The sequence below is a fragment of the Puccinia triticina genome, chromosome 4A, assembly GCF_026914185.1.
Source record: "Puccinia triticina chromosome 4A, complete sequence".
Lineage (NCBI taxonomy): Eukaryota > Fungi > Basidiomycota > Pucciniomycetes > Pucciniales > Pucciniaceae > Puccinia > Puccinia triticina.
Genome location: NC_070561.1, coordinates 7,709,981 through 7,737,070, shown reverse-complemented (window position 1 = coordinate 7,737,070; position 27,090 = coordinate 7,709,981). Strand labels below are relative to the sequence as shown.

The following is a 27,090-nucleotide window of genomic DNA, read 5'->3' as shown; positions in this document are numbered from 1 at the left end:
CAGCGAAGTCAGTCAGTCGCGGGATGACTGTTGCCTTCTACTCAAAGAACAACAAAATCAATCCAGGAGCTTTAGCCAATTGGAAAGGAGAAATCACTTTGAAGAAAAAGATGCAGCAGAAAGCAAAAAGAAAGGTGGTAGAGGTAGATGACAATTGACTGCCAATGTTTTTTTTTTTCATTTTTTTTCTATATATATGAAATTAAGTGCTCTTTATGCAGTAAAAAGTGGGGGGTACCCCCCAAATACACCCGCCGCACCCGCCAGGCGGTGCCGGATGTGGTGCCGGGTGTGGGGTTTGGGTCAAAAAACAACCAGGTACCCGTGTTCTCTGGGGCATTCCTTACTAGTTAAATATGTTTGCCTTTTGATGGCCAGAACTGACAGGCCATTGAGAGCTGTATTTTCTTCCCTGATCAAACAAGTACCTGCAGGTTGCTGGTGTCTGTTTTGGCCAAAAAAACAAGGCGGCACACTCACCAGCCGCAGATACCCAGGTTCACTTGGTGATCCTCAGTTCCAACTGGTCATCAAGAGAAAGTATAAAGTCTCTTGATTACTGGTTTTCCCTGTCATCAAGAGACCGTGTAAACACTCATTGAGGACTGTTCAACCCTCTCCATGACCGGTGGAGAGGGGCATTCAATGGCAGGTACCTGCAGGTACCTGCTCCAACTGCCTCAGTGGGTGTGGGTGTTCAATATTTTCCGGAAACGTTTGCAGTTACCGTGGCTCACAGCGGCCATCTCTAATATGGCCGCTCCTCCACACAACCCCCCCCCCCCTGCCCAATCAACCCAATGCTGCACATGACGTGACCATGCACTATTGTTTAGCCCAAAGACACAATTTCAATGTGTCTGCCTGACAGACCAAATGGTATACCACCCTCCTTGGTTTTCTTTGTTTTTCTGACCAACTACAGTTGAATGTGGCATTCTACTGTATTGAGCTGCCTGCAAAACTGGGGTTGCACAGGGGCTAAATAAAACACACACCAGGGGGCAATCTGTGGCACTTCCTACAGAGTGTCATACCGTAATTCCAACAGACCCAGTGACTGAATTCATGCTAGAGTTACCCATAACCCTTGTGTAACTTTTTACATTATCCCAAAAATAAATGTAGCCTAATGTATGAACAATGGATTTGTTGATCAGATGTTGAATTAGTGATAAGTTGGAGGGGACCATGTCTTTATGTCATGAAGATGCCCATTTCTATCCAATGATGAGATTTATTCTGGGCCAACTTTTGTAACATGTAAATGTGCTTGATTCATGATCAAACCAAAAAAAGGTGGATCAAAAACTTCTCTGGGAAATATGGTAGATACATTTGCAGATGGCATATACCTGTAAGGAATTTTGGGAGGTCTGGATTGATACAGCCTGATTCTTTTTCACAATTTTGTCTGGGTCCAAGGGTTTTTCTGATTTTTCCTGATTTTCTCCAGTGTAGATACTCCATATTTCTGTATTTCCAATCACCTCCAAAATCAAAATAATGTGTGGCCACAATTGGCTTTGGCCTCTTTTCCAGCAATCAGCTTGCCTACATACATAGTTATATTGCTCCAATCCCACCTGCCCATATTGTTGCCATTGCTGTATTCCTTTCCCTTCTGGTCTCCCTTCACCCCCTACTAAGCCCGCCACACTACATTTCATGTTATCATGACACACTATTGCCAAGAAATTTATGGCGCGGAGAATATCCACAATGAAAACATTTCTGAAATTTTGGGACTGTTTGGGTGTGTAACAAACAAGCTACACAGTTAGCAGTAATTTTCCTACTAAGCCTGCCGCGCACCCCTTATCTCTCATTTTATAATTACACACTATTGCTAGGAAGTTCAGGGAATTCATTTGAAGCATATTTCTCTGTGCTCTCAAATTTTGTGCCTTTGGTGTGTGTAACAAAAAAGTTATACATATACGCAAAATAATAAACGCAATACCTATTTGAGCTACAAGAAAGCTGGTCAAAATTCTGAAAATTATCAGGTTTTGAAATTTCACATGCATTATTGTACTGTTAAGTTTTTGTGGCTACTGGGTTGCAGGAAGTGGCTTTTTAAATGCTTGTTGCGTTAAAATATGATTTTTTCATGTCAATTTTCTCTAGGCTCAAGGAGACCCCTAAATGACTTGATTATTTTTTTGGGGGATCATAAAAAGCCATTCTATTGATTCATCAAAAAATATTTCAAGAAATGCAAGCCGATTTTTCAGGGGGAAATGCAGTGCGCAAAGAGCCATGGCAGAAGAGCGCTGTGGTGTTCCATATGCGTGACAATGCCAAAAGCCCATTGCAGAGGTATTATAGTAGAGGGAGTGTGTAATACGGTGTGGGGGAAGAAGGGAAGAAGGAGAAAGATGGGAGGAGAGGCTTTGACCCCCAACATTGGGGATGGGACAGGTTAGACAGTGGATGCAGAGTGTGTGGAAGAGGATGGAAGGTGGCTTGGTTGCATAGCAACACATGACATCATGTAGCACAGTACATGCATGAAAGTGCTGTGTAGCTCAAGCGCCTCATGCATCACATATCCCTCATTGTTTGTACATATAGTACAGCATATGCAGGTAGATAAGCTGTACAGGAAGTGTCTCCTGTAGCATAAATCCATCATTGTTTGTACATCTAGCACATCATGTGCAGGTAGATAGGATGTACAGGAGGTGTCTCCTGCAGCATAAATCCCTCATTGTTTGTAAGGCAGTGCAGCACACGCATGCAGATGCTGTGTAGTTGAGTGTCTCCTGCAGCATAAACCCCTCGTTGTTTGTACATGCAGCGCAGTACATGCATGAGAGGCTGGGTAGTTGAGATCCCCTGCAGCAATAATCCCTCATGAGGAGCTTTCCTGGAGCAAAAATCTCTCACCCTTCAATATATAAGGAGGCCCTTTCTCCCCTCATCAGACTTTTGGCCATCAGCCTACAGAGGTTTGGTCACAAGTGGTTAGTTAGTTTAGTTAGGATCAGCCTACAGAGGTTTGGTCACATACGGTAGTTTAGTCAGCAGTGTGGTTATTAGTGGTATTAGTGGTTAGTACAAGTAGTGTAGAAGTTTAGTAGCAGTATTAGTGTTTTGGCAGTAGTAGAACCAAGCATAACACAGCAACAAGTTCTCATTAAACAGCATATTAGTAACGTGTAGTACGAGTATAAAAAAGTAAATATATTGCCTGCGAGCAAAGAAGTTATAACAGATTTGCTAGCCTGTTGAATCAAGTGATCTAGGTCTGATAGAGATTACTATATGAAAGTAAGATCTATCTTGGAATCAGCCGTATCTTTATAAATATTGATTACAAGACTCTTAGATATTTGCATAGTATTATTAGAGGGGCAGGTCTTTCAAAACACCCGTAAGTTGTAATAGCCTTTCAACCTATTAAGCAATTTATTTCCCCCCCAGCGGATATTTCACCAAATTATATTTAGTGTCCCACACGAGTCCTACAGCGCACTGGGGGCTGGGGGCTGGACGTTGAGACGACAACCCCCACAGTGCGCAAAGAGTTTTCCGCAGTGTGCAAAGCAAGTCCAAGAAAATATTTGGAATTTCTGGGCAATGGGAACCTTGTTTTTAAGGCCCCCACATCCTACTTTTGTTCTAGTTTTTCATGATTTTTTTAACACAGAAGAATGCTTCAAAAAATTCAGAGAGGCCAATTAAAAGCCTGTCTATTGATTGGTCAAAAAAAATCTTGAAAAAGTTGTGAACTTCACCCGCAGTGCGCAAAGTAAGTCCAAAAAAATTATATCTTGTCACCGTTGTACCCAAACACCCTAAAGGTTTTACAGCAATATGAATACACTCTTTAGAGAATATTGTGAACTTCACAGCATTAATTGTAGCTGGGGGGTGGATTTGGCGGATTTCCTACTAAGGCAAACCCCCAAAACCTTATCTACAGTGCTCCAAACAGCCCCAATTTTTTTCTGTTATAATAATAAACTCTTTAAAACAATGTTAAGCTTCACAACACTAGTACTCCTTAGGGAGACCCTGTGTAGCCAGGGTGATAATTTGGCGGATTTCCTACTAAGGCAAACCCCCAAAACCTTATCTATGGTGCTCCAAACAGCCCTAAATTTTTTCTGCCATAAGAATACACTCTCTAGAAAAATTTTTAAGCTCCAAGGAGGTATTACACATCAGGAACACCTTCTATTGACCGTTGTGTAGCGTAGCGCAGTGCAAATGTGCTATATTTTAGTGTAGCGTCAGTGCAATTGCGCGTATCTGCGCTGACGCTAAGCTAAAAGATAAAATAGCTTTGCACAATGAACAGGGTCAACAAACCCCAGCAAGTCCGTTGAAGGGAGCAGGCAGGCATGCAGTACAAAGTTATCATTCTGTTCCAGCAGATCACTGCTTGGACGGATTCTGAGACGGAACTGAGGGAGTCCATTCAAACAATCACTGCTGCCGTGCTGATTCAGAGACGGAAGAGGGAGTCTAGGGGAGTCTGTTCAAAGTTGAAAGTTGATCAAGCAGTCTGGTTCAAACCAAACGGTGATGTCTCTCACCCAAAGCTGCATGAACAGGGTTGAACGGACTTGTCAGTACAAAAAGAACATCAACGCCGGTGCTACTTGCATGACAGAATTTGTACAGGATATTGAAGCCGGTGTTACTTGCATTGACAGAAATTTGTACTGGTTTTTTTGGCCCCCAGAGGCTATTTCTTTAGTTATATCTAGATTGAAAGCCTATTAACTGGTCCGGGGCGGGAGGTATGCTATACAGAACTATATTTATTGGATTTTCAAGTGTATTAGCAGAGGACAATAGGCTGATGGACTACGGATGTACAGACTCTCAACTCCAACGGGCAGGTCTCTGGGCCACTGAAGCCCTAAGTGGAAACATAATGGGATGATGCCCACGTCATTTTACTGGCAAGAAAAAAAAGTATCATGACCCGGGGCTTCAGGGTGCCGGCATATCCGGGGTCTGGGGGTTGGGTCCCGGGCTGACACTCATGCCCCGTCCCGAACCCCGGGTCACAGACTTAAGAGAAAAATGACAAGCCAACCAAACCAATCAAACATCGGAATCAACAAATTTGCAAACTGGCACCCTAAGAGCATCTCCACCCGGAGAGGTAAACTCAGGTTGCTAAAACACCGCAATGGCAACTCATGTTTTGCATATAGCAACCCGCGCGGCTCTGGCACGCACCCGTGGTTGCTATAATATTTACATACGGAAGCACCCCAACACACTCCTTCATGACCCATTAAAAGCCCTATATATGTAGATGGTCATTGATAGCTTGCAAAGCCATCCATGACTATTATAACCGGTCGTCGATAGCTTGCAAAGCTATTGATGATATGACCAATTGTTGAGTGAAAACTATTGACAACCATTATAATCGGTCCTCAATAGCTTGCAAAACTATTGATTACCGTTAAAACCAGTCGTCGATGGCTTGCAAACCTATCGATGACCTTTATATCCAGCCGTTGATAGCTTGCAAAGCTATGGAACCAGTATAACTGGTTGTCCATAGCTTTGCAAGCTCTCGATGACCGGTATAACTGGTCGTCCATAGCTTTGCAAGCTCTCAATGACCGGTATAACTGGTCGTCCATAGCTTTGCAAGCTCTTGATGACTGGTATAGCTGGTCGTCCATAGCTTTGCAAGCTCTCGAACCGGTCATCGATAGCTTGCAAAGCTATGGACAACCGGTTATACCGGTCATCAAGAGCTTTACAAAGCTCTTAGTGAGCGGTATAGCTGGCGAAGCTTTCGATGACCTGTAAAGCCAGTCGTCAATAGTCAAGCTCTCAATGACTGGAATACAGTCGTTGATAGCTCTCATAGGTTGATTTTTTTTTTTTTTACTTGTTGATGTAAAACTTACCTTATGGGTTGTTGTATGACATGTCTATGCACTTGAGTTGATGAGTGTTGAGGGGGGATGAGCCAGGAGGAGTTGCTATCGAGTTGCTATTGGGTTGCCATATGTAGCAACCCAATGCCGATTTTTACCTCCGGAGGCAAAATAGAAACTCATTTGCCACCCCGGGTGGGTGGTGTTTTTTGGGTTCGGGTTGGTAAACGCGGGATAGCAACCCGGTTTACCTCCCCGGGTGGAGATGCTCTAAACTCAAGTATCATGGACCCCGGCTTCTTCCAGCGCTCTAAGGACGGTAAAGTCAGGCCTGAAGTTGAGAACTTGCTGGTACAAAATATTAGTTAATTGAAAAAAATGGTTGTTGGCAGGTCTGCCTTGAGCTCATCGCCACCCCACTCAAACCGCCCAACCACAGCCGGTCCAGGGTTTGTAATGAACCGCAAACGTCCGCTGGCGAACCGGTCCATTCTCCGGCTGGCGGCCCCCCAATTGGTTCAGCCACAGCAGCGGGCGCCGCGGAAGTGGACACATTTCGCACCTGTGATTCCGCCGCAGTGCTTGAGGCGTCAGACGAGGAGCTTCAACTTGCCGGCGCCAAACCCGAGGAGGAGGGTCTCTTTCCCGCCCTCACCCCAGTCAAAGTGGCGGATTATGAGGAGATTGACAAGCAGATCTGGCTCGACAAGGTCAAGGGTTATCTACTCACGGAAGAAAGTCCATTTCCCCTCTTTGATTCCTCCTCGGTTATGGCGGTCCTTGACGCGCTAGCCGAGAAGCTTCAACTCGACGACTCCGAACCCAAAGAAGATAGTTCATTTCCAGACCTCACCCCAGCCGCAGTGGAGGATTACAAGGCCATCGACGAGCAGCTCCGGCTCAACGAGATTGAGGAGGATCTAATCACAGAAGAGGACACATTCACTACCGTTGACGGCGCCGAACCCGAGGAAGAGGGACTCTTTCCCGTGCTCACCTCAGCCGCAGTCGAGGATTATAAGGCAATCGACGAGCAGCTCCGGCTCAACGAGATCGAGGAGGATCTAATCACAAAAGAGGACACATTCCCCACCGTTGACGGCGCCGAACCCAAGGAAGAGGGACTCTTTCCCGTGCTCACCTCAGCCGCAGTCAAGGATTATAAGGCAATCGACGAGCAGCTGCAACTCAACCAGATCAAGGGAGATCAAATCGCAGAAGAGGACACACTCCCTACCATTGACAGCGCCAAACCCCAGGAAGTGGGTCTCTTTCCAGCGCTGTGGTGGTCAAACTGGTACAGGGCCTCAAGATCAAGATTTCAAGATTTTAGATCACTCATCAGAAAATCCTCAAGAGAAGAATTATCCAGCCTCTCAAGACCCTTCAGCCTCAAGATCCTCAAGATTCATCTTCAAGATGATCCCCTCCCTCACTTTCTCACTTCCTCAAGATTCTAAATCCCTCCCAGATTCTTTCTTTTCCTTTCTTGGTCCTAACACATGAGTCATGTGGGTTTTGTTTTGGTTGTTTGTGTTGTTTGTTTTTCTCCTTTGCTCTTTCTGTTCCTTTCCTTGGTTTCTTCCTTTCTTATTATGGTTTGTTTCTTGTTTGAGTGTTGTGGTGTTTCTTCCTTTTCCTCTTTTCTTGTTTGATGTTTGTAGTTAGGGATGTGATGACATGTCCTGTGACATGTCACTCCCCAGAGTCCAAGTTCGAGTTCGAACTTGGAGGATGGGACGGCATGGGACTTGCTCTGATCCAAGAGAAATTCCATCACCCTTTTCTGATCCGCTGGCAGTATCCCCAGCACTATTCTTGATCCTTTATCTCTGATCCTGATCCCTTATCATCATCTGATCCTTAACAAACCAACCACCGCCGACGGTATTCCATCCCCGTCGTCTCTCAAAAATCCCCCCCCAACGCTATCACTTTCTGATCCTCATTGCTCTTCATCCGGACCACCACGAGGGCAGCCTCAACAGCACCTTTCCCCTCGACGCTCTGCCTACCGCCTGGCATGGTAGGAGTTCCACATTTGGTCCCCCGAGCCGGGATCGAACCAGCGACCTCAAGATTTACAGTCTCGCCTCAGGATTTTGAGACGGACGGCGATCAATTAATTGAGGATCTCTTTACTTTTATTCGGGATTTTTCTTAGCTACCTTTTTGCTGAAGAGTCCTCTGTTCAGAACTTCCAGATCCCTTTCTTTGAAGATCAAGACTCAGTCTGCTCGCTATCTGTCAGGATTCTCGTTGAGTTGGACGCAAGACGACCAATCGGACAGCGCAAACGGCCTGTGTTGGTGGATATTCCGCGCGGACGTTCTCAGGATTTTCGTCTCATTGCTCGAGGATCAAGACCGTGGTTCACACAAGGAAGACGAGGTGTTCATCTGCATTAGTGGAGGAGTGTTTAGGTATTTTGCGAGGCAGGAAGGAACAAAAGTACGTTCCCTCCAGTTGTGTGCCTCCAGGGTCTCTCTACACCGTCAAAGCATCACTTCAGCCACATACGTGAACCTCGCCGTACTATCTTTCATCCTTGTCTAGGCTCCGGCTCTCCTTTTCCTCGTTGTTTCAGGATTGTTCCGAGATCGTTTCAGGACCCGAACAGCCTCAGAAGATCAAGCCCAGGCGGATTGTTCAAATTGTGTCTCTTTGTTTTCAATCTCGATCTCTAGCTGCTCTTCTGCGCGGCCGACCAATTGGAAAGCACGAATAGCCAGCCCGGAACAATCTTTTAGCTCTCCTCCCTCCGCCGATCTATACAAGTCCACTCGATTGCTCCCAGACGGATCGCTCGCCGGCTCACCTCTTGCCTTCCTTCTGGTAGCAGCAACCAGGGAGTCTGAAGACCTCCCCACCAACCTCGAGAGGCGACCGGACCATCCCAGATCATCTATCGAGCCCCAATTGGCCCTGCCGATCATCTAGACAGCCTACCAAGTCCCTCCCATCATTTGAAGAGCCCTCCAGCTTGTATACCTCTCTGGTGGGGGAATCTTGCTGTCAGACGTTTCGAAGTCGTCTACAAAGCCATCCGAGTCTTCATCCAATCCCCCAGGCTACGAGCTCTTGCGCAAGATCCCTCTTCCACCCACAAGCCAAGTCTCTCAGGATTCCCGAATTCATCAATTCAAGACTGCTGAGAATTCAATCCAGTTCAATCTTCTCAGGACCCGACTGCTCAGGATTTGTGTTACCAGCGGGGCACAGAGGTATAAAAGTAAGTCCCCTCCACTAGTAGCACCTCCGAGGCTCTTCTACGCATTATCAAAGCATTACATTTGCCACATACGTGAGCCGCTGTGGTGTGCCAAATCTGTTTCAAGTATCAAATTACATAAAGTGATGGTTGAATACATGAGAAGGAGATATATTCTTAGATTCATTATTGCATAATTAGATTCTGAAGGTCATTTAACCCCTAGTCACTCACTTGAACCACTAGGATAGCTCCACTCAGTCACAAGTTATTTTGGTTAAATGGTTTTTCATCCAACATAAGTACATAGTATAGTAGTACATTGGTAGTACATAATATGGTATTAGAGCCAACCACAACTGGGTCATATTTTTTGTGCATATTCAATTAGAGTTAGGGCTAGAACCACAAGTTGGCCATATTTTTATGCATATTCAATTAGACTTAGGGCTAGAACCACAAGTTGGCCGCCTTGTAGATAGACTATATAAGGAGCCCTTCCTCCCCCCTCATTTGAATTCAGCATGTGAATAGCAACCACCAACCAACCAGTCACTCATTCATTTAACAGTGTGATCTCAAACATCCACTCACCCAACACCTGTGATCATAATCAGGTTCTTAAATAGCTTGTGTCATTGCACATCATCTACATTGTTTGATCTAAGTCTGATAGAGACTACTGCACATAGTGATCTCTATCAAGGTTTTGCCACAACAATAAATAAATTTTTGTTGTCAGAATCCTTGTGTAGTACAATAGAGGGGCAGGTCCTTCAAACCACCCGTAACATAAATATTGCTTAACTGCAAATATCATATTTGTTATCTCCCCCTCACAGAACTGCCACCCGTCCCAAAGGAGTTCTCACACCGCGAGGAACGTTCCGATCTTTCTTTTAGTGTCATCGTCCCCGCATTCATCTCCCCCTCTGCAATTTTGAGGATCAGCCGGAGCTTCTCGGATTGAAGATGGTATCCTGGTGCGACCTGGACGCGGTGATCCAGTCTTGGGTGCGGAAAGGTGGAATCTCTGATGCCGTGGAATATGAAGCATTCCAGAGAGTTTGGGATCCGATTCAGTCTGGACTGCTGCGGAAAGGACTTATCAAGACGGTCGACGAGATCCGCTCGTGTTTTTATCAGGCTTTTTCATCAAAGTTTCAAGAGAAGATTCAGCTCATCCTGTTCAAGAGCAACAAGCTGATGTTTGTCAGCGAAAAGTTCTTCAAATTCCCGCCTTTCGAGGACATCCGCGCGGCAGCGGAGGAAGCTTTGCTAGAACAGACTACCCCAACTATCAAATCCCCTAGAAAATTTGATCCTGTCCCTGTGACCCCGCCGACTCGACTGTCGTCTATTGTAGATGAAGTTTCAAGGATGCTGCGGTTGTTGGACGACCGCCTAGAAAAGCTTGAGTCTTTGGAGCAGCGACTGAAGAGGGTTCTTTCCTCTCCCCCCGCCTCCGCCTCCGCCGGTAAAAAACGAGTGATTTGCTTTTATTGTCACGTGGAAGGCCATGGCACGGCCCGCTGCGATGCGCTTCAGAAGGACAAAGAAGGCGGCCTCATTGATCAGAAGGGGCACAACTACTTCCTTCCGAGTGGAGCTCTAATTCCTTTTGATCCAACTCGCCCGATCCGGAGCATAGTGGCGTTATTTCGAGCCTCGGGTCCGTCTGCTAGTCCTGATCACGCGACATATAGGAGTGGTTGTGGTGCTCTACAGATGCATTTTCCGCCAGCGGTTCCGGCGCAGTCTCTGTCTCAATCTCAGGCTTTTCTTTCTCGTTGCATAAACATGTTTTTATTCTCTCTCACAAATCACAAGCTTTTGAGAAATTTAAGTTTTATGTCAATGAAGTCTCAAATTTTCATCGCAAAAACATCATCAATGTTGTTACTGATGGGGGCGGGGAGTTCTGCTCCACTGAGTTCAAAGCATACTTCAAAGAAAAGGGCATCATTCATCACATCACCACTGTAGCGGCGCGCTAACACTAACAAAAAATTGGCGCGCTGTTAGCGCCGCTGAAACGTAGCGCAGCGTAGCGGCGCTAACAGCGCGCTAACGCTACTCAAAATGGGCGGGCGCTTTTTGCCGCTACGCTAACACTAAGTGGCCCTGTAGCGTAGTGTAGCTTGGCGGCCCACCCTTGCCAAGAGGGTCTCTTTCCCGCGCTCACTTCAGCCGCAGTAGAGGATTATAAGGCCATCGAAGAGCAGCTCCGCCTCAACCAGATTGAGGGGGATCTACTCACAGAAGAAGACACATTCCCTACCGTTGACGGTGTCGAACCCAAAGAAGAGGGATTCTTTCCCGCGCTCACCTCATCCGCAGTGGAGGATTATGAGGCCATCGACGCGCATCTCCGCCTCGACTAGATTGAGGGGGATCTAGTCACAGAAGATTACGAAATCCCTACCATTGATTCCTTCGCAGTGGCGCCCCTTGACACGTTAGGCAGGAGGCTTCAACTTGGCGGCGCCAAACCCAAGGAAGAGGGTCTTTTTCCCGCGCTCACCTCAGCCGCAGTGGCAGGTTATGAGGACCTAGACGAGCAGCTCAGTCTCAACGCAATTGAGAGGTATGTACCCCCATTGCCCACTACACATGCATCTGTCATCTACCCCCCGCCATCAAATACTCACGCAGATGGTCTTCTGCAGGGCTGGATTGTAGCTGGATTTATTGATTGAATTGGACATGCATGGTAGCCTTGTGTAGTCTTAAAACCCTGAGTAATAGTCTTTGTTGTCACCCTTCTTTAATCACTTATTTTTATTTAGTATTGTAGTTCAATCATTATATTTCATTCATTCATTGCCTGGTTCACTTTGTGGCACTTTAAGTCATTGACTAGAATCCCAAGGTAACTTAGAATAGGTCTTGGAATTGAGTTTTTAAGCTCAAGTGATAGTCAATAAACCTAAAGCGGTGGGGATTGAATTGGGATGCTATTTTTGAGCTATGATGTGTGGCGGTGTAGTGCACTGTGTAGTGTAGTGTAGTGTATGGGTTTCACAGAAGGAACACAATAGTTCTGATAGCATCTGGCTGCTAGATATGGCAACTCAGTGAACAGTAGAAAGATGGGACAACTTGCATGGTCCTGAGAATGAAAACTAGACAGGAATTGGTTCAGACATTCATGTGTGTGAATGATTGTAAAAAAATGTTGATGAAATTGCTGAATTCTGTGCTCCTGTGGGGTGGAAATGGCCCACAGCCTGGGCTAAGCCTCTAAACCTAATCTTCAAGTTAGGTTTGGAGGCTCAGCTGAGGCTGTAACAGGGCCTTCTCAAGTGAGGGACCTGTGTTAAGTGAGGGTTCCCTGCAAACTTAACTAAGTCCCTCCTCCAAAGGACTTATGAAGCAATGGTATTGTTTGGCGTGAGAGGTATGCAGAAGTACACCTTCTTTGTTTGGCCATATCTTTGCCAAAACTCATCCAAAAAAAATTGTAGCCAAGAAGCTCAGCTACATTGTAGAATTTTTCTTTTGTTTTTTAACCAATTTGTTGCCACCAAACAACCCAAGGAATTTGAGTTTCAGTCTTTTCCCATGCGGAGGTATGCATTTTGCGGCCCCATGCGGCCAGACAAAAATGCTAAATGATGGACTTGGGATGCCGGCCATTTTGGAGGGAAGATGGAAAAGGATGGTCCCAAAATTGGTGAGGAGAAAGGCAAGATGAAGGCCTTTGCTCTCATCTTTTCCATGCCACTCTACCTAGTGTGGTTAAAAAGTCATTCAAGTTTTCAATTTTTCCCTGCCAAATTCAAAAAACTTGTCAGGCCAAAAAAACTTCAATAATTCCCAAGTCCCTCCTTTGGAGGTGGTTGCTTTGCGCCCAGGAGGGACTTAGCTAAGTATGGGTTCCCTGCTAGTCATTGAGGTTCCATAACTTTGCTAGTTCAAAGTTGAGCTTTTTTTGGTCCTGGCACTAGTAGCTTTTTTTTTTTTTTGTACTAAAACTTGCATTTTTTTTTCACTGAGAAGATGGGCTTGAGATGCCCTGAACATTTTCTGGGATGGTCATCAGGACCCCTTCAGAATTGAGCTTACAAATTTGTGTGTACACTGCCAAAATAACTGGGTCAACTGTAAGCAGTTGACATGCAGGGACTTGAGGGAGGCTTGTGGTGTGACTCCAACCTTTCTCAAAGGGTTTAATTGACCAAGCTTCAATGCCCAGTGACTGCACAGATTGTACAGTGACTGTGCCTAAAAGACAATTATGAAATTACAAGTGTTTTTTTTTGCAGTGTCACTAAGTTGCCTTTTTGTTCAGTGGAAGCAGAGAAAAAAGAGCACATGCCAGTAGGACTGATGACTTGTTACAATTTCTTGTCTAATGATAGCCAACAATCCATCTCCAGCCAGATGGATGCGTTGATAGATAAACTTGCAAGTCACACAATCCATGAAACAATCACAACAATCAAACACAACAAACATTCAACCAAATCAAATGAGCCAAGATACATGCACGCAGCGAATATGTACATTTTCTTTTTCTTTTTGCATATATATACTTTCATCAATTATTTATTAGTGTAGGTCTTTTTTTGTTTGTATGGAGAAGGGTGGGTGGATGTGTGTTCAAGAAAACTGTCGCCCAGACCATCCCCCAAGCACGATAGAGCACATTGATAAGAAGAGACGACGCCAAACAAAACAATCCAGAAACAACGGGGTGGTTGTGTGTTTTTGTGGATGGGAAGAACAACGTGGTTAGGAAAATGATGTGAGAGGAATAAATAGAAGTGCCAAACGAGGGGAAAAAAGAACGTTAGTATGCGTAAACGCCCCCAGAAACACCCGCAAAAAAACAGAAAACAGACCTTCCAGCGACAATTACACTGTGCCCAAAGAAGCCCCCGATAAAGAAAGAAAATGAAGATCAGTCATCTTTGATCCATCTTGGTTTCCAAAAGAAAAAAAAAGTAGAAGAAGCGCACATTAACACAGCTGTATCAACGTTTCCAATCGCATACCGCCATCGATTTTTTTGTTAGAAAACGTCAGTTTTTTTATTGGATTATAGAGGATAAAAAAGGGACTCAACGTGACGAAAGTCTAGAAAACAGCCAGGAAAGCGTCAGCAACCACGGCCCGATACCAACAAGAAGGAAGAAGGGGGAGCTTACAGTCATAGGTTCATCAGCCGACCGGGTCTGCATTTGATACTAGAACTCGCGATGCGCCACATCAGCACACATACACGACCGAACAAGGCGGAGAAAGAAGGGCATACGTAGGTGCATTTCCTCTGGCCACACCGGGCACATCTGAATGCGTCTGTTTCCGCCTGCTGAGGCCCGGCTCCTCGGGCTTTGAAGAGGTTCTCCTCGGCCAACTTGCGGTCCTGGGCTTTGCGTTCCTCGCTCGCCATATCCTACAAACACCCACAAAAACATCACATTTTCTTTCCCCTAATTTATCGAGAGTGTGTATGGACATATAAGGGCTTCACCTGTGGGCCCATGACACATAGTCTGCTGGCCGAGATCTCGCCCGAAACAACGGATTCGCGGAGCCCCGGGTTGTTCTTGTCACGCAGGTTGAAGATCAACGAGCGCATTTTGTTCTTGTAGCCGGCCGAGTCGTGGGATTTGTTGACCTCGAATTCGATCGCCTTGGCTCTATCGTGTATCAGATCGGCGGCTACATCGATCCAGAGGGGGAAAGTCAGTTATCTGGGTGTGTGTGTGTGTGTGGGGGGGGGGGGGGGGGGGGAGGGGGGAGGGGGGAAGGAACTGACGCGCATCGGAGTCGAAGATCAAGGCATCGAAGACGGCTTTGAGACTCCCGTTCCGGACCTTCTCGTCCTTATACAGCTCGAAGTTCAACCCAGGGTCCTCCGTCTTCGAGCTCCGAGGGCCCGTCCTCTTGACCTTATTCGCAGAGAATTGGGGGGTGGGTTTCGGCTGAGAGGAGCCCGTTGCCGGCTGTGAGGAGGCGTTCTGGGCGGTGCTCGAGGTCGTCGTGGAGGAGCTCGTCGGGGGTGGCGGCTTGGCGGGGCTCGTGAGGGCTGTTGGTTTGGCGGAGGACTGGTCTGGACGAGGCGACTTGAGAGTAGAATGCTGCGAACTCGAAAGACTCGGGCCTGTTACACGGAACCAAAACCGTCAGCTCAATTGCATTTTTCTCATGGGAGGGGGGACTCGTTCGCAGGGTGTAGATCGTATGGGAGGTGACTGAACTTCCGGCGGGGTTGTTGTTTTTGGAAGAGGATTGGGATGCGGAGGGCTCTTTCTTCATGTGACTCTTCCAATGGATGATGATCGATTTCGCCAGCTTAGCAATCTCTGGATTCGCGTTCTGTCTCTGTTTTCCGACGGTGATTCCGATCTTGGTTGCCTGATGGGAAAGGCGGCAAAGGATCAGACGCGATTGATGAAAATAATATGTAAAAGGGTGACTCAACTCGGATAATATCTTCGCTGGGGATGACCTCCTTTTTGATGCGCTCGAGACATTCTTTGATTTCCTGATAAAGCACCGATCAAGATCAGCATTTCGTGTGGTGTGGGTTGACTTGGGTTGTTCGCACCTTCTCGTTTGATGCGCTGATTGCTGCCGTGAGCTGTTTCTTGAGTGCGTTTGCGGTTTCGAGGTTCGATCTGTTCGGCTGGCTGCTCGTCATCGTCGTCGTTCTCGGTGGTTCTCGTTGGTTTTTCTTTTTTTTTCTTTTTTTTTCTTTTTTTTTCTCCTTGGCGAAACTTTGGCTGCGGGATGTCACAGAGACCAGGGGCCGGTGTCTCAGAGATAAGGATGGATGTCACAGACCTCCCTTTATAAAGCAAGACTTGTTGGCGCAAGATATGCAAAACACCATCTTTCGATCGGGTCATTGGTTTGCCAAAGATCATTCAAATGCTTCGTTAGATATCCAACAGGCAGGGCTGCCCCTGCCAAACAACATCCACTCGCGTGGGTTCTCCTGAATTGATCCTCCGCTCAAGAGGCTTTCTCGAGCTCAACAATCACTAGTCTACTCATGGCCAACCAGTGCAATCCAACAGAGACAACGAAACTTCGGGTTGCTAAAGCTTTTTGGGAAGTCAACGGACGACTTCCCATCACATCTGGGACCCTCAAAGTTGGGGATGTAAAGTTATAGACCCAAAAAGTCTAGATTCTCACAGGTAAATCTAGCTGTGGGGGCTCCAGATCACTTCTGGGAGGCCTTCAGATCTTGAAGGGAAGTCACCCGCTATTTTGAGATTTTAGAAACCACTGCGCAGATACTCTAAAATGCAAAGCAGAGCAAGAAGTTATAGCCTGCCACTGGCCAAAGGTTACAAATTAAACAGGGCAGGTGTTCTCTTTGTCCCCCACAAACCCCAAAATGTTTTGAGCAAGAAAAGGTAAAAGTTGAATCTATCTGATGCCTTCTCAATCCATCCCTATCATCCACCCAAAGCAACCTCCTCATTTTTTTTAGCATTGTTTTTCCAAAAAAAAAATGGAGCTCCCCCTCCCTTCATCTGATTCTGTGGGAAAACTAAAAGTGGAAGACTTCCCGTGGGCTCTACGCCCTCTCACAGACTGAAATTCTACAGATCTGCACCCAAAAGATGCCTTGACAGATCTGTCCTCCTGTAGTTAAACAACATGTAAACAGGTTTAAACCTGTATTAGATCCAGTTGCTTGCTCCAATGCCACTTCAATGATTGTCCAACAGAATAACACTGGAATTACTGGGTGTGTGTATGTGTGTCACAGGTCAGAGCAGTTTGATGGTGCTGCCTGGTAGACGTCTGATCTACCAGGCCCTGGTAGATCTGTTGGTGACAAATCTGTGAAATTTTATTCTGTTAGGGGGGTGTAGATCCTGTGGTAAGTCTTCCAGTGTCTATTTCAATACCACCACCAACAAAAACAGAAGACTGATTTTTTCAGAAGCACAAGAAATCTTAATATGTACTAGTTTTAAGCCACCATCATTAAAGAATCAAAGAGAAAAAATGACCTTGAATATAGACCACACACTCCAGTTTTTTGAACATTGTGTTGTAACTAATAGCAATGCATGTCTCTAATTATATCTGTATCTGTTTTTTGTTGCCAGTCCTGGAGTCCAACTTTATTCTGTACTATATGGCTGTGCCTTGTACATTCCATCACCACCTCTCTCTTCCACTGACTTTCACAATCCACTGGTACAAAATTCTCTGCTCAAAAAATTCATTCTCAAATTCAAATTCAATCAAAGTCATGCTGATGAAGAAATTCTACTTTATGAATACTAATAGTGATGGCACCTTGTAACCAGGCAGGTACCAACCTGTAATTCACTGGGTTTGGACACCCTCCCAGCCCCGGCCTCACCATTGGGTGCTGGACGGGTTTACCGCCTGCTGGGTACCTGCAAGCAGGTATCCAAGTGCCATCTCTACATGCAGGGTCAAGTTTGGAAACAAGATCATACTTCAAACTGAATGAATAAAAAGAAAAAAAAGTGTGGCATCCAATTTGGCTATGATCACTGAGTTCCAAAAGATGAAAACTAAAAAAAAAAGAGACATATGTATTCCTTCAAATCAAAACTGATGGTTTTTTGAGTGGAAAGAAAAACTGTGTATGAGATGCACTAGGAGAGTGAGAATTTAGGCCCCATTTGAAGCCAATATAATTGTGTGATATAATGTGGAAACGTGTGACATCTGATCAAGTTTTGGCAGACCTGATCAGATGTCACATAGGATGTCATACAAAAAAAGCCATATATTGCCTGGATTATATCGGCTCCAAATGGGGCCTTATGATTTTAGAGGTTTCTTTTTTCATAAAAACAAGTTTGAAATACCCTAAATTCTATTTAACATGGATAAAAGGGACAATACCAGTGTTTTAACTCAAAGCTAGAAGCAATACTAAGTTGAAAGCTAGCCTTCAAGAATATGATACAATTTCAGAAGATCAACTTTAGTCACAGAACAAAAGTCTTCTTCAACTTTTTCCACCTTTTAAAATAAAAATCCAGTTAAGCAGCTCTACCAAGTGATTTATTGATCAAACTCTGAAGTGAATTGGAGCTCTCCGTATTCAAGTTTTGAAGCCAAAAGGCTTTTGGATTTCTTTCCTCAAATGCTCAAAGTTTGTATGAACAATCTAAGTACTCCAAAAGTTCCAAAACATCTTCTTTGGTTTTGGTATCTTTCAAAGTAGAAATGAAATTCTTGAGTATTTCTTGGAGATCCCAATTTTCATATAATTTTGATTTCCATTCTATGCGCATATCCACGTCTTCTTCCAGGGACTTCACATTCTTTATCCTATCCAACAGTTCTTGAGGATACTCAAGATTAATCTTATCTAAATTTTGAATTTTGAATTCACCTGGTTGTTTTATGGTATTGGTATTAAAATTTACATGGGAAATTTCACAATTTCCCTTTGAAAGCTCTAGCTTTTGGTTGTTGGAAGATATCCAATCTTCTCTATGATTCCCCAAACCATTGATTCTTGTAAGTCATTCAACTTCTCAATGAATATATATTGATACCTTTGAGGATGGATATGTCTATAGACTATGCCTGCAAAATCATCTTTGATTGAAATATATTTCAGCTCCCCTAACAATTCCAATAGAATCTCCCTTTGTTTTAGAGTCAAAGCTTCCAGGAAAATCTTAAATCTTGAAATGAAAGCTGCTTCTGCATCTGCATTTGAATTGTGAGATGAAATAAATCCAATGTCTCCAATTTTATCAAAATACTGCCAATTATCATGGCAAGTTCCTAGTAAACTCATAAATTTTCCAATGTAATGATCTTCATATGATCCTGAAGTGTTTATGTGGATTTTTTTCAATTTATCTTTTTACATTGTAATCAGTCAAACTGATTCAGCTACATTTGGTCTCAGTGTAAGGGGAAAAGGAAAGTATCTCACCACTTAAATTTTCATCAGGATGCAATTCCTCAATCTGAGATGTTCCACAAACTGCTGAGGAAACTGAATCAAAATTCAGGACTTTCCTTGTATCAGAGACATTTGTATGTAATTTGGTTTTTATTGAACTCAAAGCACTGACCTGCTGATTCTTCCTTCTTTTGGGCTGCAAAGGAATCTCCAATCTTGAATTTCAGCATACAAAAGATAAAAAAGGGAGCATTTAAATCTTGCCCTGCATACCTGCTTGTCCAACTTCTATTGTAGCTGCAGAAGAATAAATATCAAATTTTGGAGTTTAGAATATAAGTTTTGCTTTCTGTGATCTGTGATCTCAAAAAACTGCAAGATGGAAAGAGTGACACACAATCCAACTTTGCTCCTTCTGCCTCATCTTTAATGGTGCCGCAGGCAACTGCTGGCACAAGGTGTTCTGATCTCTTAACCAACTGTTTTGAGCAAGAAGTTGGGTGTGTCAAAATGCTATGATAATGCAAGATTTGTAATGAAACTAGGATCTTGGTTAAAAGCATGGCTATCTTGGCTGGTCTCTAGTAGAAATTTAGACAAATGATGATGAGGGGCGAGCTGGGATGGTAGAATTGAGCAACCAAGCAGTGGATGACTTCCCGTCGAGATCTGGGAGTCTCCCAGAAACAATCTAGAGCCCCAAAAGCTAGATTTCCCTGCAAAAATCTAGACTTTTCGAGTCTAAAGCGGCATCTGGGAGGGTGCCAGATCCCACGGGAAGTCATCCAGTAGCAGCAATTTATAGCCTAACTGGCCTCCCTTTTTCTCAGATGAAATACTGTAGGCAGCAGGGCGAAATTATATGCTCCAAAACCCAGTTGAGACCAACAGGCGTCTCTTTTTCAGTAGCTACTGAAAGCTGTACAATTTCAAAAAATTTATCTTCATCACAACACCATGGCATAGCTACCTCGGTCCTCCATCCATCAATGTTGGTTTGTGACGGGGTACATTCTTTGCCAAGCTTGTCCTCCTGCTGAGTCACATTTTTTGATTCCCGCTCGTCAGCCTCAATGTGGGGCAATGAGCGCAGGCCAGTGGCGACCTGCCCTCTTGATCTGACACGACAGGCGATCTGGCAGCAAGCCTCGGTCCGACCGACCATCACGTGTCTTGTTCGACCGGGAGTCAGCCCGACCGACGGTGGTACACAAGCCTTGCTCGACTGGGAGGTCACGCTAATCGCCCGACTCTTCTTCTCTAGGGTGCTCCAGGCTAAGCCTGCTCATAGTGCTCTGCAACTTCGTTTCCTTGTTCGTTGTTATTGGTGTCAAAAATTTACAAGTGAAGCAACCGTTGGAGGAGCCCCTCAATGGTTGAGACAAGCACAGTGTGTTGAGATCGGTGGTTTTCGTCAAATCGCACATTTTCGAGGCTCAGTTTTGGTACATTTGCAAGACCCTACTCTCGATGTCGTCCAACTGCAGATTGGGGATCGGGTCACAGACGTACTGATGGTCGATCAGCTTGAGGTTCTCGATCTCGGTCTGAAAGAGTTTCTTGTAGTCCATCTGTTGTCCTGGCATCACTGCCCCCATATTCGATGCTCCTCCCATCGCTAAAGAAGCCGTACCATCGGCCGCTAATCAGAGAGAGCAAACACCCGAACGAAGTCACCAATTAACTTTCCGAATCGCACAAGTATCGATATGTATCTGACTTACCGTTGCCGTCTCCCAAGATGAGTCTGTACAGAGAGTTGAGCCCGAACAGGTTGAGAAAGTACCACGATAGTGACGAGACCCAACTGATATCCATGTCTCGGGTTTCAATTCCTCGTTGGAGCATCTGCTTGAATCCATTGGGTAATGGGAATGGTAGTTTAACTTGGATAGATCAAGATGGCGGATCATCAGCCAGGATTAATAATTTGTGCGACTTGAGAGTTCTTACCACAAACAAAACCGAAAAAGAAAGCGTTGATCCAACCCATGATCTTCAAGGAACAAGTAAGAAAAAGTCATTTAATCTATGTACTGAGTGACCAACAGCCCAACATCCAAGAAGATGAAACCAACCACAGTCTGTGGGATCATCATCACCATCTGCTTTTTCATCCCATCCATCATTCCTTCCATGTTTGCAGGATCGAGAGGGTTGGGAGGATTAGCAGGAAGCTCGTTGTTATTCCCGGCAGTTTTCAGCGTGCCATCGGTTCCCGTCTTCGAGTTGGTGCCGCTGCTGTCGCTCAAGTAATGGCCCTCTGCAAAAGCGTCGATCAGTCGGTTCCGGCGCTCTTCGAAGCGTGCAGGCGATAGAAAGTTGCAGTTGTTCCTGAAACATGCAGAGCGCATCAATGCCCGTTGTTCGCGTAGCTGCCGCAGGCCGAGTGGCTTCGGATCCGTGTGCAGCAGTTGCATCGCATAGTGGCGTAGAATTCCGACTAGTAACATCACAAATGTAATCGGTAGTAGGACCCTTTGCTTCCCGAATTGGATTTTTTTTTCGTTGGCAATCAAACAGAACAGACGGAAGGTCAATAAGCTGGCAAGAGAGGGTGTTTTTCGCAGCGGAGATGTGTTTCGTTTACTCACCAGTTTCGGATGGCGGGGTCCAGCCGGATATCTTGTTCAGCCCAGGTAGACATGCTCGGTCGATTGGAGTGGTTGGATATCGAGAAGAAGGTCTTTGCGAATGGACAATGTACAAACACCCGAAGGACCCCCCGCCCCCCGATCCACCCGAACCGCTCCCTGCTCCGGGGTGTTTGCTGGGTTTCGTCTTGCCCAAAATTCACCACCAAAGCAAGACGACGACATCCAGATCAACAACATGAAGCCTGCTGACTTCCATAAGCTACTCGAATCCTCGTCGCTGATCAAACAGGGAGCCGAAGCCAAAGTATACACAGTCGAGCTCGTCAAAGCAACCGAAGGCCGCGCGGCGATCACGGTTCTACTGAAGTACCGGTTCCCGAAGACCTACCGACATCCGAGCCTAGACAGCCAACTAACGAAGAACAGACTGACGTTCGAAGCCCGATCCTTGACGCGCGCGCTGAAGACAGGCGTCCGGGTGCCGGTTCTGAAAGGGCTCGACCTGGAGCAAGGCTGGCTGATGCTCGAATGGATCGAGGGGATCAGTCTTCGGGAATGGCTCCACGTCCACCAACAGCACGCGCAATCGCGGGAGGAAATGAACGGTCTGTTGGCCGACGTCGGCGCGCAGATCGCCAAGCTACATTCCGCCGACATCATCCACGGCGACCTGACGACCTCGAACATGATGCTGCGGAAGGCCAAGACGGACACTGCTGGCCAAGAGGTGGTGATGATCGACTTCGGCCTCTCCTCGGTAACCGCGTTGGTCGAAGACAAGGCCGTCGATCTTTACGTACTCGAACGCGCCTTCCTCTCCACCCACTCCGACCCAAACAACACTCTCCTCAAACACTCCTCCCCCCTCTTCGAGATCGTCCTCCAGGCTTATGCTAGCTGCTTGCCACAACACGTTTGGAAGGCCGTCCAAGCACGGCTGGCTAACGTCCGCATGCGTGGTCGAAAACGCAGCATGGTCGGCTGAACAGCGAGCCTGAATGCATAGCCTAAACAATGTTAAATGAATATGGTTGCCAATTTGCAAGAAAGGCTAAAAATTAACGAATGTACAACTAAAAAAAACCCAACCCAATGTGAAAAAGTAGGTATAATTGGATGAGCCATTACATTACCACCCTTTCAGCGCCGAGCGAGTACGCGCTGGGATTTCTCACTGGCGTGCTGAGAACGCATCATCTGTGGCTGCCCAGTGAGGAAAAAGCAAACATGAGACAATTGGGTATGTATGCATCAGCTCACCAGGGAGCATTGAGTTGCAGAATTTCTCCGTGTTCTGGAGGAGAATCCTCCTCGGTAAGTGGGAATGTGGAATCTTATGCGGCGAGCTGCTTGCTGGGGAAGGGGATCACCAAGCAGGAAGCCGCCCCGGGAAGCGGAAGCAGGCGCACTTTTGCTTGCAGAAACCTTGCCCAGAATCACCGCCCGGCAAGCGGAAGAAGCCTCAAGTTATATAAGTAGGGGGTTTCAAAGTTGGCCAGATGCAACTTGCATGCACTTTTGCAAGTCGGTGCTCAAGTTCAGTCTTGAACACCAACTGGCAAAAGTGCTGCAAGCCACACTGTACTACATCCCCTAAGCCTGCTTGAAGGTTTTTTTGAAATTTGGTGTTCAATAAAAGCCTTGAACACCAACTTTTAAAAGTGCCTGCAAGTTGTGCGTTAGAGATGGTCACTTTGAACCCGCTGCGGGTATCCGCTATTTGCCAGAGTAGGTGGATACCCGCCAGCGGATGCGGATGTCTGAGATTCCGACAGAATCCAGCGGGTACCCATGTATTCTGGCGGGTATCTGCTCTCCCTAGGGTATGGGAGCTGCGGCGGTTGGCAGCCATGAAGCCGTTCTATGTTGCTGTCAATCGGGGGGAGTCCCTCCCGGTCAACAGCAACATACAATAGCCAACCGGGATGAGTCCTTCCCGGTCAACAGGCATATGTATTGAGCAGTTGACCGGGAGAAATCCCTCCCGGTTGACAACTAGACATACCAGTCAACCAGGAGGGACAACTATACACACCAGTCAACCATCCCTCCCGGTCAACAACTATCCACACCAGTCAACTGGGAGGAATCCCTCCCGGTTGACAACTAGACATAACAGTTGACTGGGAGGAATCCCTCCCGGTTGACAACTAGACATACCAGTTGACTGGGAGGAATCCCTCCCGGTCAACAACTATACACACCAGTCAACCGGGAGGAATCCCTCCCGGTCAACAGTCATATTGAGCAGTTGACCGGGAGGAGTCCCTCCCCAAATCCAGCAGTCAACCGGGAGGAGTCCCTCCTGGTCAACAATTGACAACTAGACATACCAGTCAACCAGGAGGAATCCCTCCCGGTCAACAACTATACACACTAGTCAACCGGGAGGAATCCCTCCTGGTCAACACCTATACACAAGTCAACCGGGAGGAATCCCTCCCGGTCAACAGTCATATTGAGCAGCCGACCAGGAGGAGTCCCTCCTGGTCAACAGCCATATTGAGCAGTCGACCAGGAGGTGTCCCTCCTGGACAACAGCATTATGCAGCAGTTGACCAAGAGAAGTCCCTCCTGGTCAACAGCCATATAGAGCAGTCGGCCAGGAGAAGTGCCTCCCGGTTGACTGACATATGCAGCAGTCAACCGGTAAGCACATTTTGAGGGGCAGGTATCCGCCCCAGAGAGCGGGTACCTGCTGTCGGATGCAGATGCAGATGTGGATGTTGAGATATGGGTTAAAAACGCCGCGGGTATCCAAACACGTGCGGGTACCCGGATGCAAAGTGACCATCTCTAGTTGTGCATGGCCAACTTTGAATCCACCTATGTCTGTCTTTTGCAGAACTGCTGGAATCTTTGCAATTTTTCCGGTTTTGCCATGCAACTAAATATATAAGTTTAAACTTCACACCAAACTTTAGGCAAACCTTGCATTCAAGCTCTTTTAAGCACATGTACACAAAAATCCACACCTAGCTTTAAAACCAAACCTTCATATTGACTTCCACCAGATGTACTTCTGTAACAACCGAGTGGTTGGTTGCCTTCCACCCCCCCAATACTGTTGAGGGGAACTTGGGTGACATGAAGCCTAAGTGAGAGATGACAAGATGTCAAGGACATAGTCCAGGAGCATTGAGTCAATATAATAATCATTCAGTGAAGTGGAAGAGAAAACAACTGAGACAGGGACTGGACCACATAAGACGGTACATGATATGGGCCAGCTTGTGGGTGTATGGAGTAGAAGCATACAACTCTATAAGAATATGATACCCTATCTTAACAAATACTGGCAGAGGGCACCAATGGCCATGGGCAGTGGCTGGCAGTAGGGATGGCCTCTGGTACCCGTTTGCGGGTGCCCGCGGCTGTGTCCTAGTTAGGGTTGAGAATTGGGCTGGGTTGGCCCATGGGCAACCTGCGCCAGAGCTCTTGGGTTGGTGCGGGTTGTGTTTTTTTTAGGTCCCACACCTAAATGGGCTTGCCCAATGGGCACCTGAGTTTGAAGAGCGGGTTTTGGGAAGCCCGTGGGCACCCATGGAATTTCAGTGTCGTTGAATCAAGATTCAACACTCAATTACAAGTCAACACCCAAAAAGCTATGTCCAACTCTATTGCCCCTACCCCGTCTTCAACTCAGCAGCCTTGTAATGAAAACAGTATCATGCAGGTCACCAAGAAACGCCGACATACCAGCAATGTTTGGGAACATTTCAATGTGGAAGGTGCTTATTTCACTTTGAAACGTTCATGAGCTTCATGACGGCCTAGTGCCTACTGATGTGTCTTCCTTTGTTTTTTTAGGTTTGGGTGACCACACACAAGCAATCTGTAGATACTGTACGACTGACCTTTCTGCGCGTACATCTCTGGGAACAAGTCACCTCCAACGTCACCTTCTCAATTGCAAGCAGAGTCCGTTGTTCCAAGGAAACAGCGAATCTAGCAAGACAAAATGGAAATTCTCCCAAGAAATTTCTTTTGAACTTCTGGCAAAAATGATAATTTTGCATGAGTATCCTTTCCGGCTGGTAGAACGCAACTTCTTTGTCAAATTTGTTTGCTCTTTGAACCCTGAATTCAAGATGCTCAGTCGACACACGGTGCACAATGATTGCTTAAAGATTTACAATCAGATTAAACAATCCATTGTGGAGGAACTCTCATCCATCCAACAAGTTGGACTGACAACTGATTTGTGGACGTCTCGGGATCAAACTGGATACATGGTGGTCACGGCTCACTTCATCAACAACAAGTGGGAGCTGAAAAAGCGAATCATTGGATTCAAGCCCCTTGCTTCACCTCACACTGGCGTGGCAATAGCCGATTGCATGCACAAAACAATGTTAGAGTGGAATCTGCTGGAAAAATGCAGTTTCATCACTCTTGATAACGCTTCAACCAATGATGCTGCAGTCCAAAGGCTCCAGAAGATAATTTCCGATCAATTTCCTGGGGGACTGGATGCTCAAGGTGCTTACTTCCATGTTTGATGTGTTGGACATGTCATAAACCTAGTGGTGAAAGACGGACTACAATCTGTCCATCAAGGGCTACTTAAACTTTGTCCTTTGGTGAAATACATCCAAAGTTCTCCTGCTAGAAAACAGGCCTTTGAAGAAGCTGTTGATTTGTGTGGTATAATTGTGACAAGACGCCCTACACTTGATGTCGCTATGCAATGGAACTCCACATTTTTCATGATTGACTCAGCTCTGCCATTTAAGCTAGCTTTTGAAAGGCTTTCTGTGACTGAATCCTCCTACAATTCATATCCAACCCCCGCTGAGTGGGTGAAATTGATGCATATGCAAGACTTCTTGGAGATATTTCACAAGGGTAAGCTCTATTTCAAGCAATACCATTACGAGCAAATTGTAACTTTTCTTGTTTTCTTTTTTTCTGCAAAAGCTACGGTGGATCTCTCTGGTACTCAGTACCCAACCTCAAATCTTATTTTCAAGATAATGACAAAGCTCAATAAATGTATTATCAAAGCTCAGAATGTTCTTAACACTCCGAATGTTCTGCACACTCCAAACAATCATCACTCTCCAAACAATCTTAACGCTCCAAACGATCTTAACGCTCCAAACATTCTTAACGCTCCGAACGGTCTTACTGCTCCGAACGGTCTTACTGCTCCGAATGATCTTAGCCCTCTGAATGATAGGAATAGCTCATTGATTGGAATTGCTGCAGAATCAATGCATCAAAAGTTCAACAAGTATTGGAAGCCGTTGCAAACTTTTGCTTCCCTAGCAATCAGTTTTGATCCACGATACAAACTGGATTTTCTCTGGTTTTACTTTTCAAACGATCTCGGACTCGGAGAAGATGCAAGCAAAGTGCAATTAATTTGCATCAGAGAGCTCCTCACCAAATATTTTTCCAGCTACGCACCCAAACCAGAAAGTATTCTCCCTAGAGAGAATGTTTCTGCAAATTCACAAAATCTTCTCAACAATGATGAAGATGATAAATTCCTTCAGTTTTTTGCTACCACTAAAGGCACCCCAAACCCAACGTCTCTCA

At 45.9% G+C, this 27,090-nt stretch overlaps 4 protein-coding genes across 4 annotated transcripts; 2 read left to right on the top strand and 2 right to left on the bottom strand.

The window, feature by feature from the left end:
• Positions 1-6,146: 6,146 nt before the first annotated feature.
• Positions 6,147-11,456, top strand: PtA15_4A820 (uncharacterized protein; the record flags this gene model as incomplete). Its single annotated transcript, XM_053168744.1, has 3 exons — positions 6,147-6,185; positions 6,254-7,127; positions 11,263-11,456. The coding sequence occupies 3 exons, from the start codon at positions 6,147-6,149 to the stop codon at positions 11,454-11,456; spliced, it is 1,107 nt and encodes a 368-aa protein (XP_053019922.1).
• A 2,221-nt stretch (positions 11,457-13,677) lies between these two features.
• Positions 13,678-15,724, bottom strand: PtA15_4A819 (uncharacterized protein; the record flags this gene model as incomplete). The annotated part of the gene is made up of 11 exons (XM_053168742.1): positions 13,678-13,686; positions 13,920-13,937; positions 14,037-14,046; positions 14,144-14,154; positions 14,226-14,264; positions 14,333-14,473; positions 14,552-14,742; positions 14,840-15,184; positions 15,282-15,438; positions 15,506-15,568; positions 15,632-15,724. 11 exons carry the CDS (start codon positions 15,722-15,724, stop codon positions 13,678-13,680), a joined length of 1,077 nt encoding a protein of 358 aa, XP_053019921.1.
• A 4,661-nt stretch (positions 15,725-20,385) lies between these two features.
• On the bottom strand, positions 20,386-21,596 carry PtA15_4A818 (uncharacterized protein; the record flags this gene model as incomplete). Its single annotated transcript, XM_053168741.1, has 5 exons — positions 20,386-20,591; positions 20,674-20,835; positions 20,903-20,945; positions 21,028-21,427; positions 21,544-21,596. 5 exons carry the CDS (start codon positions 21,594-21,596, stop codon positions 20,386-20,388), a joined length of 864 nt encoding a protein of 287 aa, XP_053019920.1.
• Positions 21,597-21,643: 47 nt separating this feature from the next.
• Positions 21,644-22,531, top strand: PtA15_4A817 (uncharacterized protein; the record flags this gene model as incomplete). Its single annotated transcript, XM_053168740.1, has 1 exon — positions 21,644-22,531. One exon carries the CDS (start codon positions 21,644-21,646, stop codon positions 22,529-22,531), a length of 888 nt encoding a protein of 295 aa, XP_053019919.1.
• Positions 22,532-27,090: the final 4,559 nt, after the last annotated feature.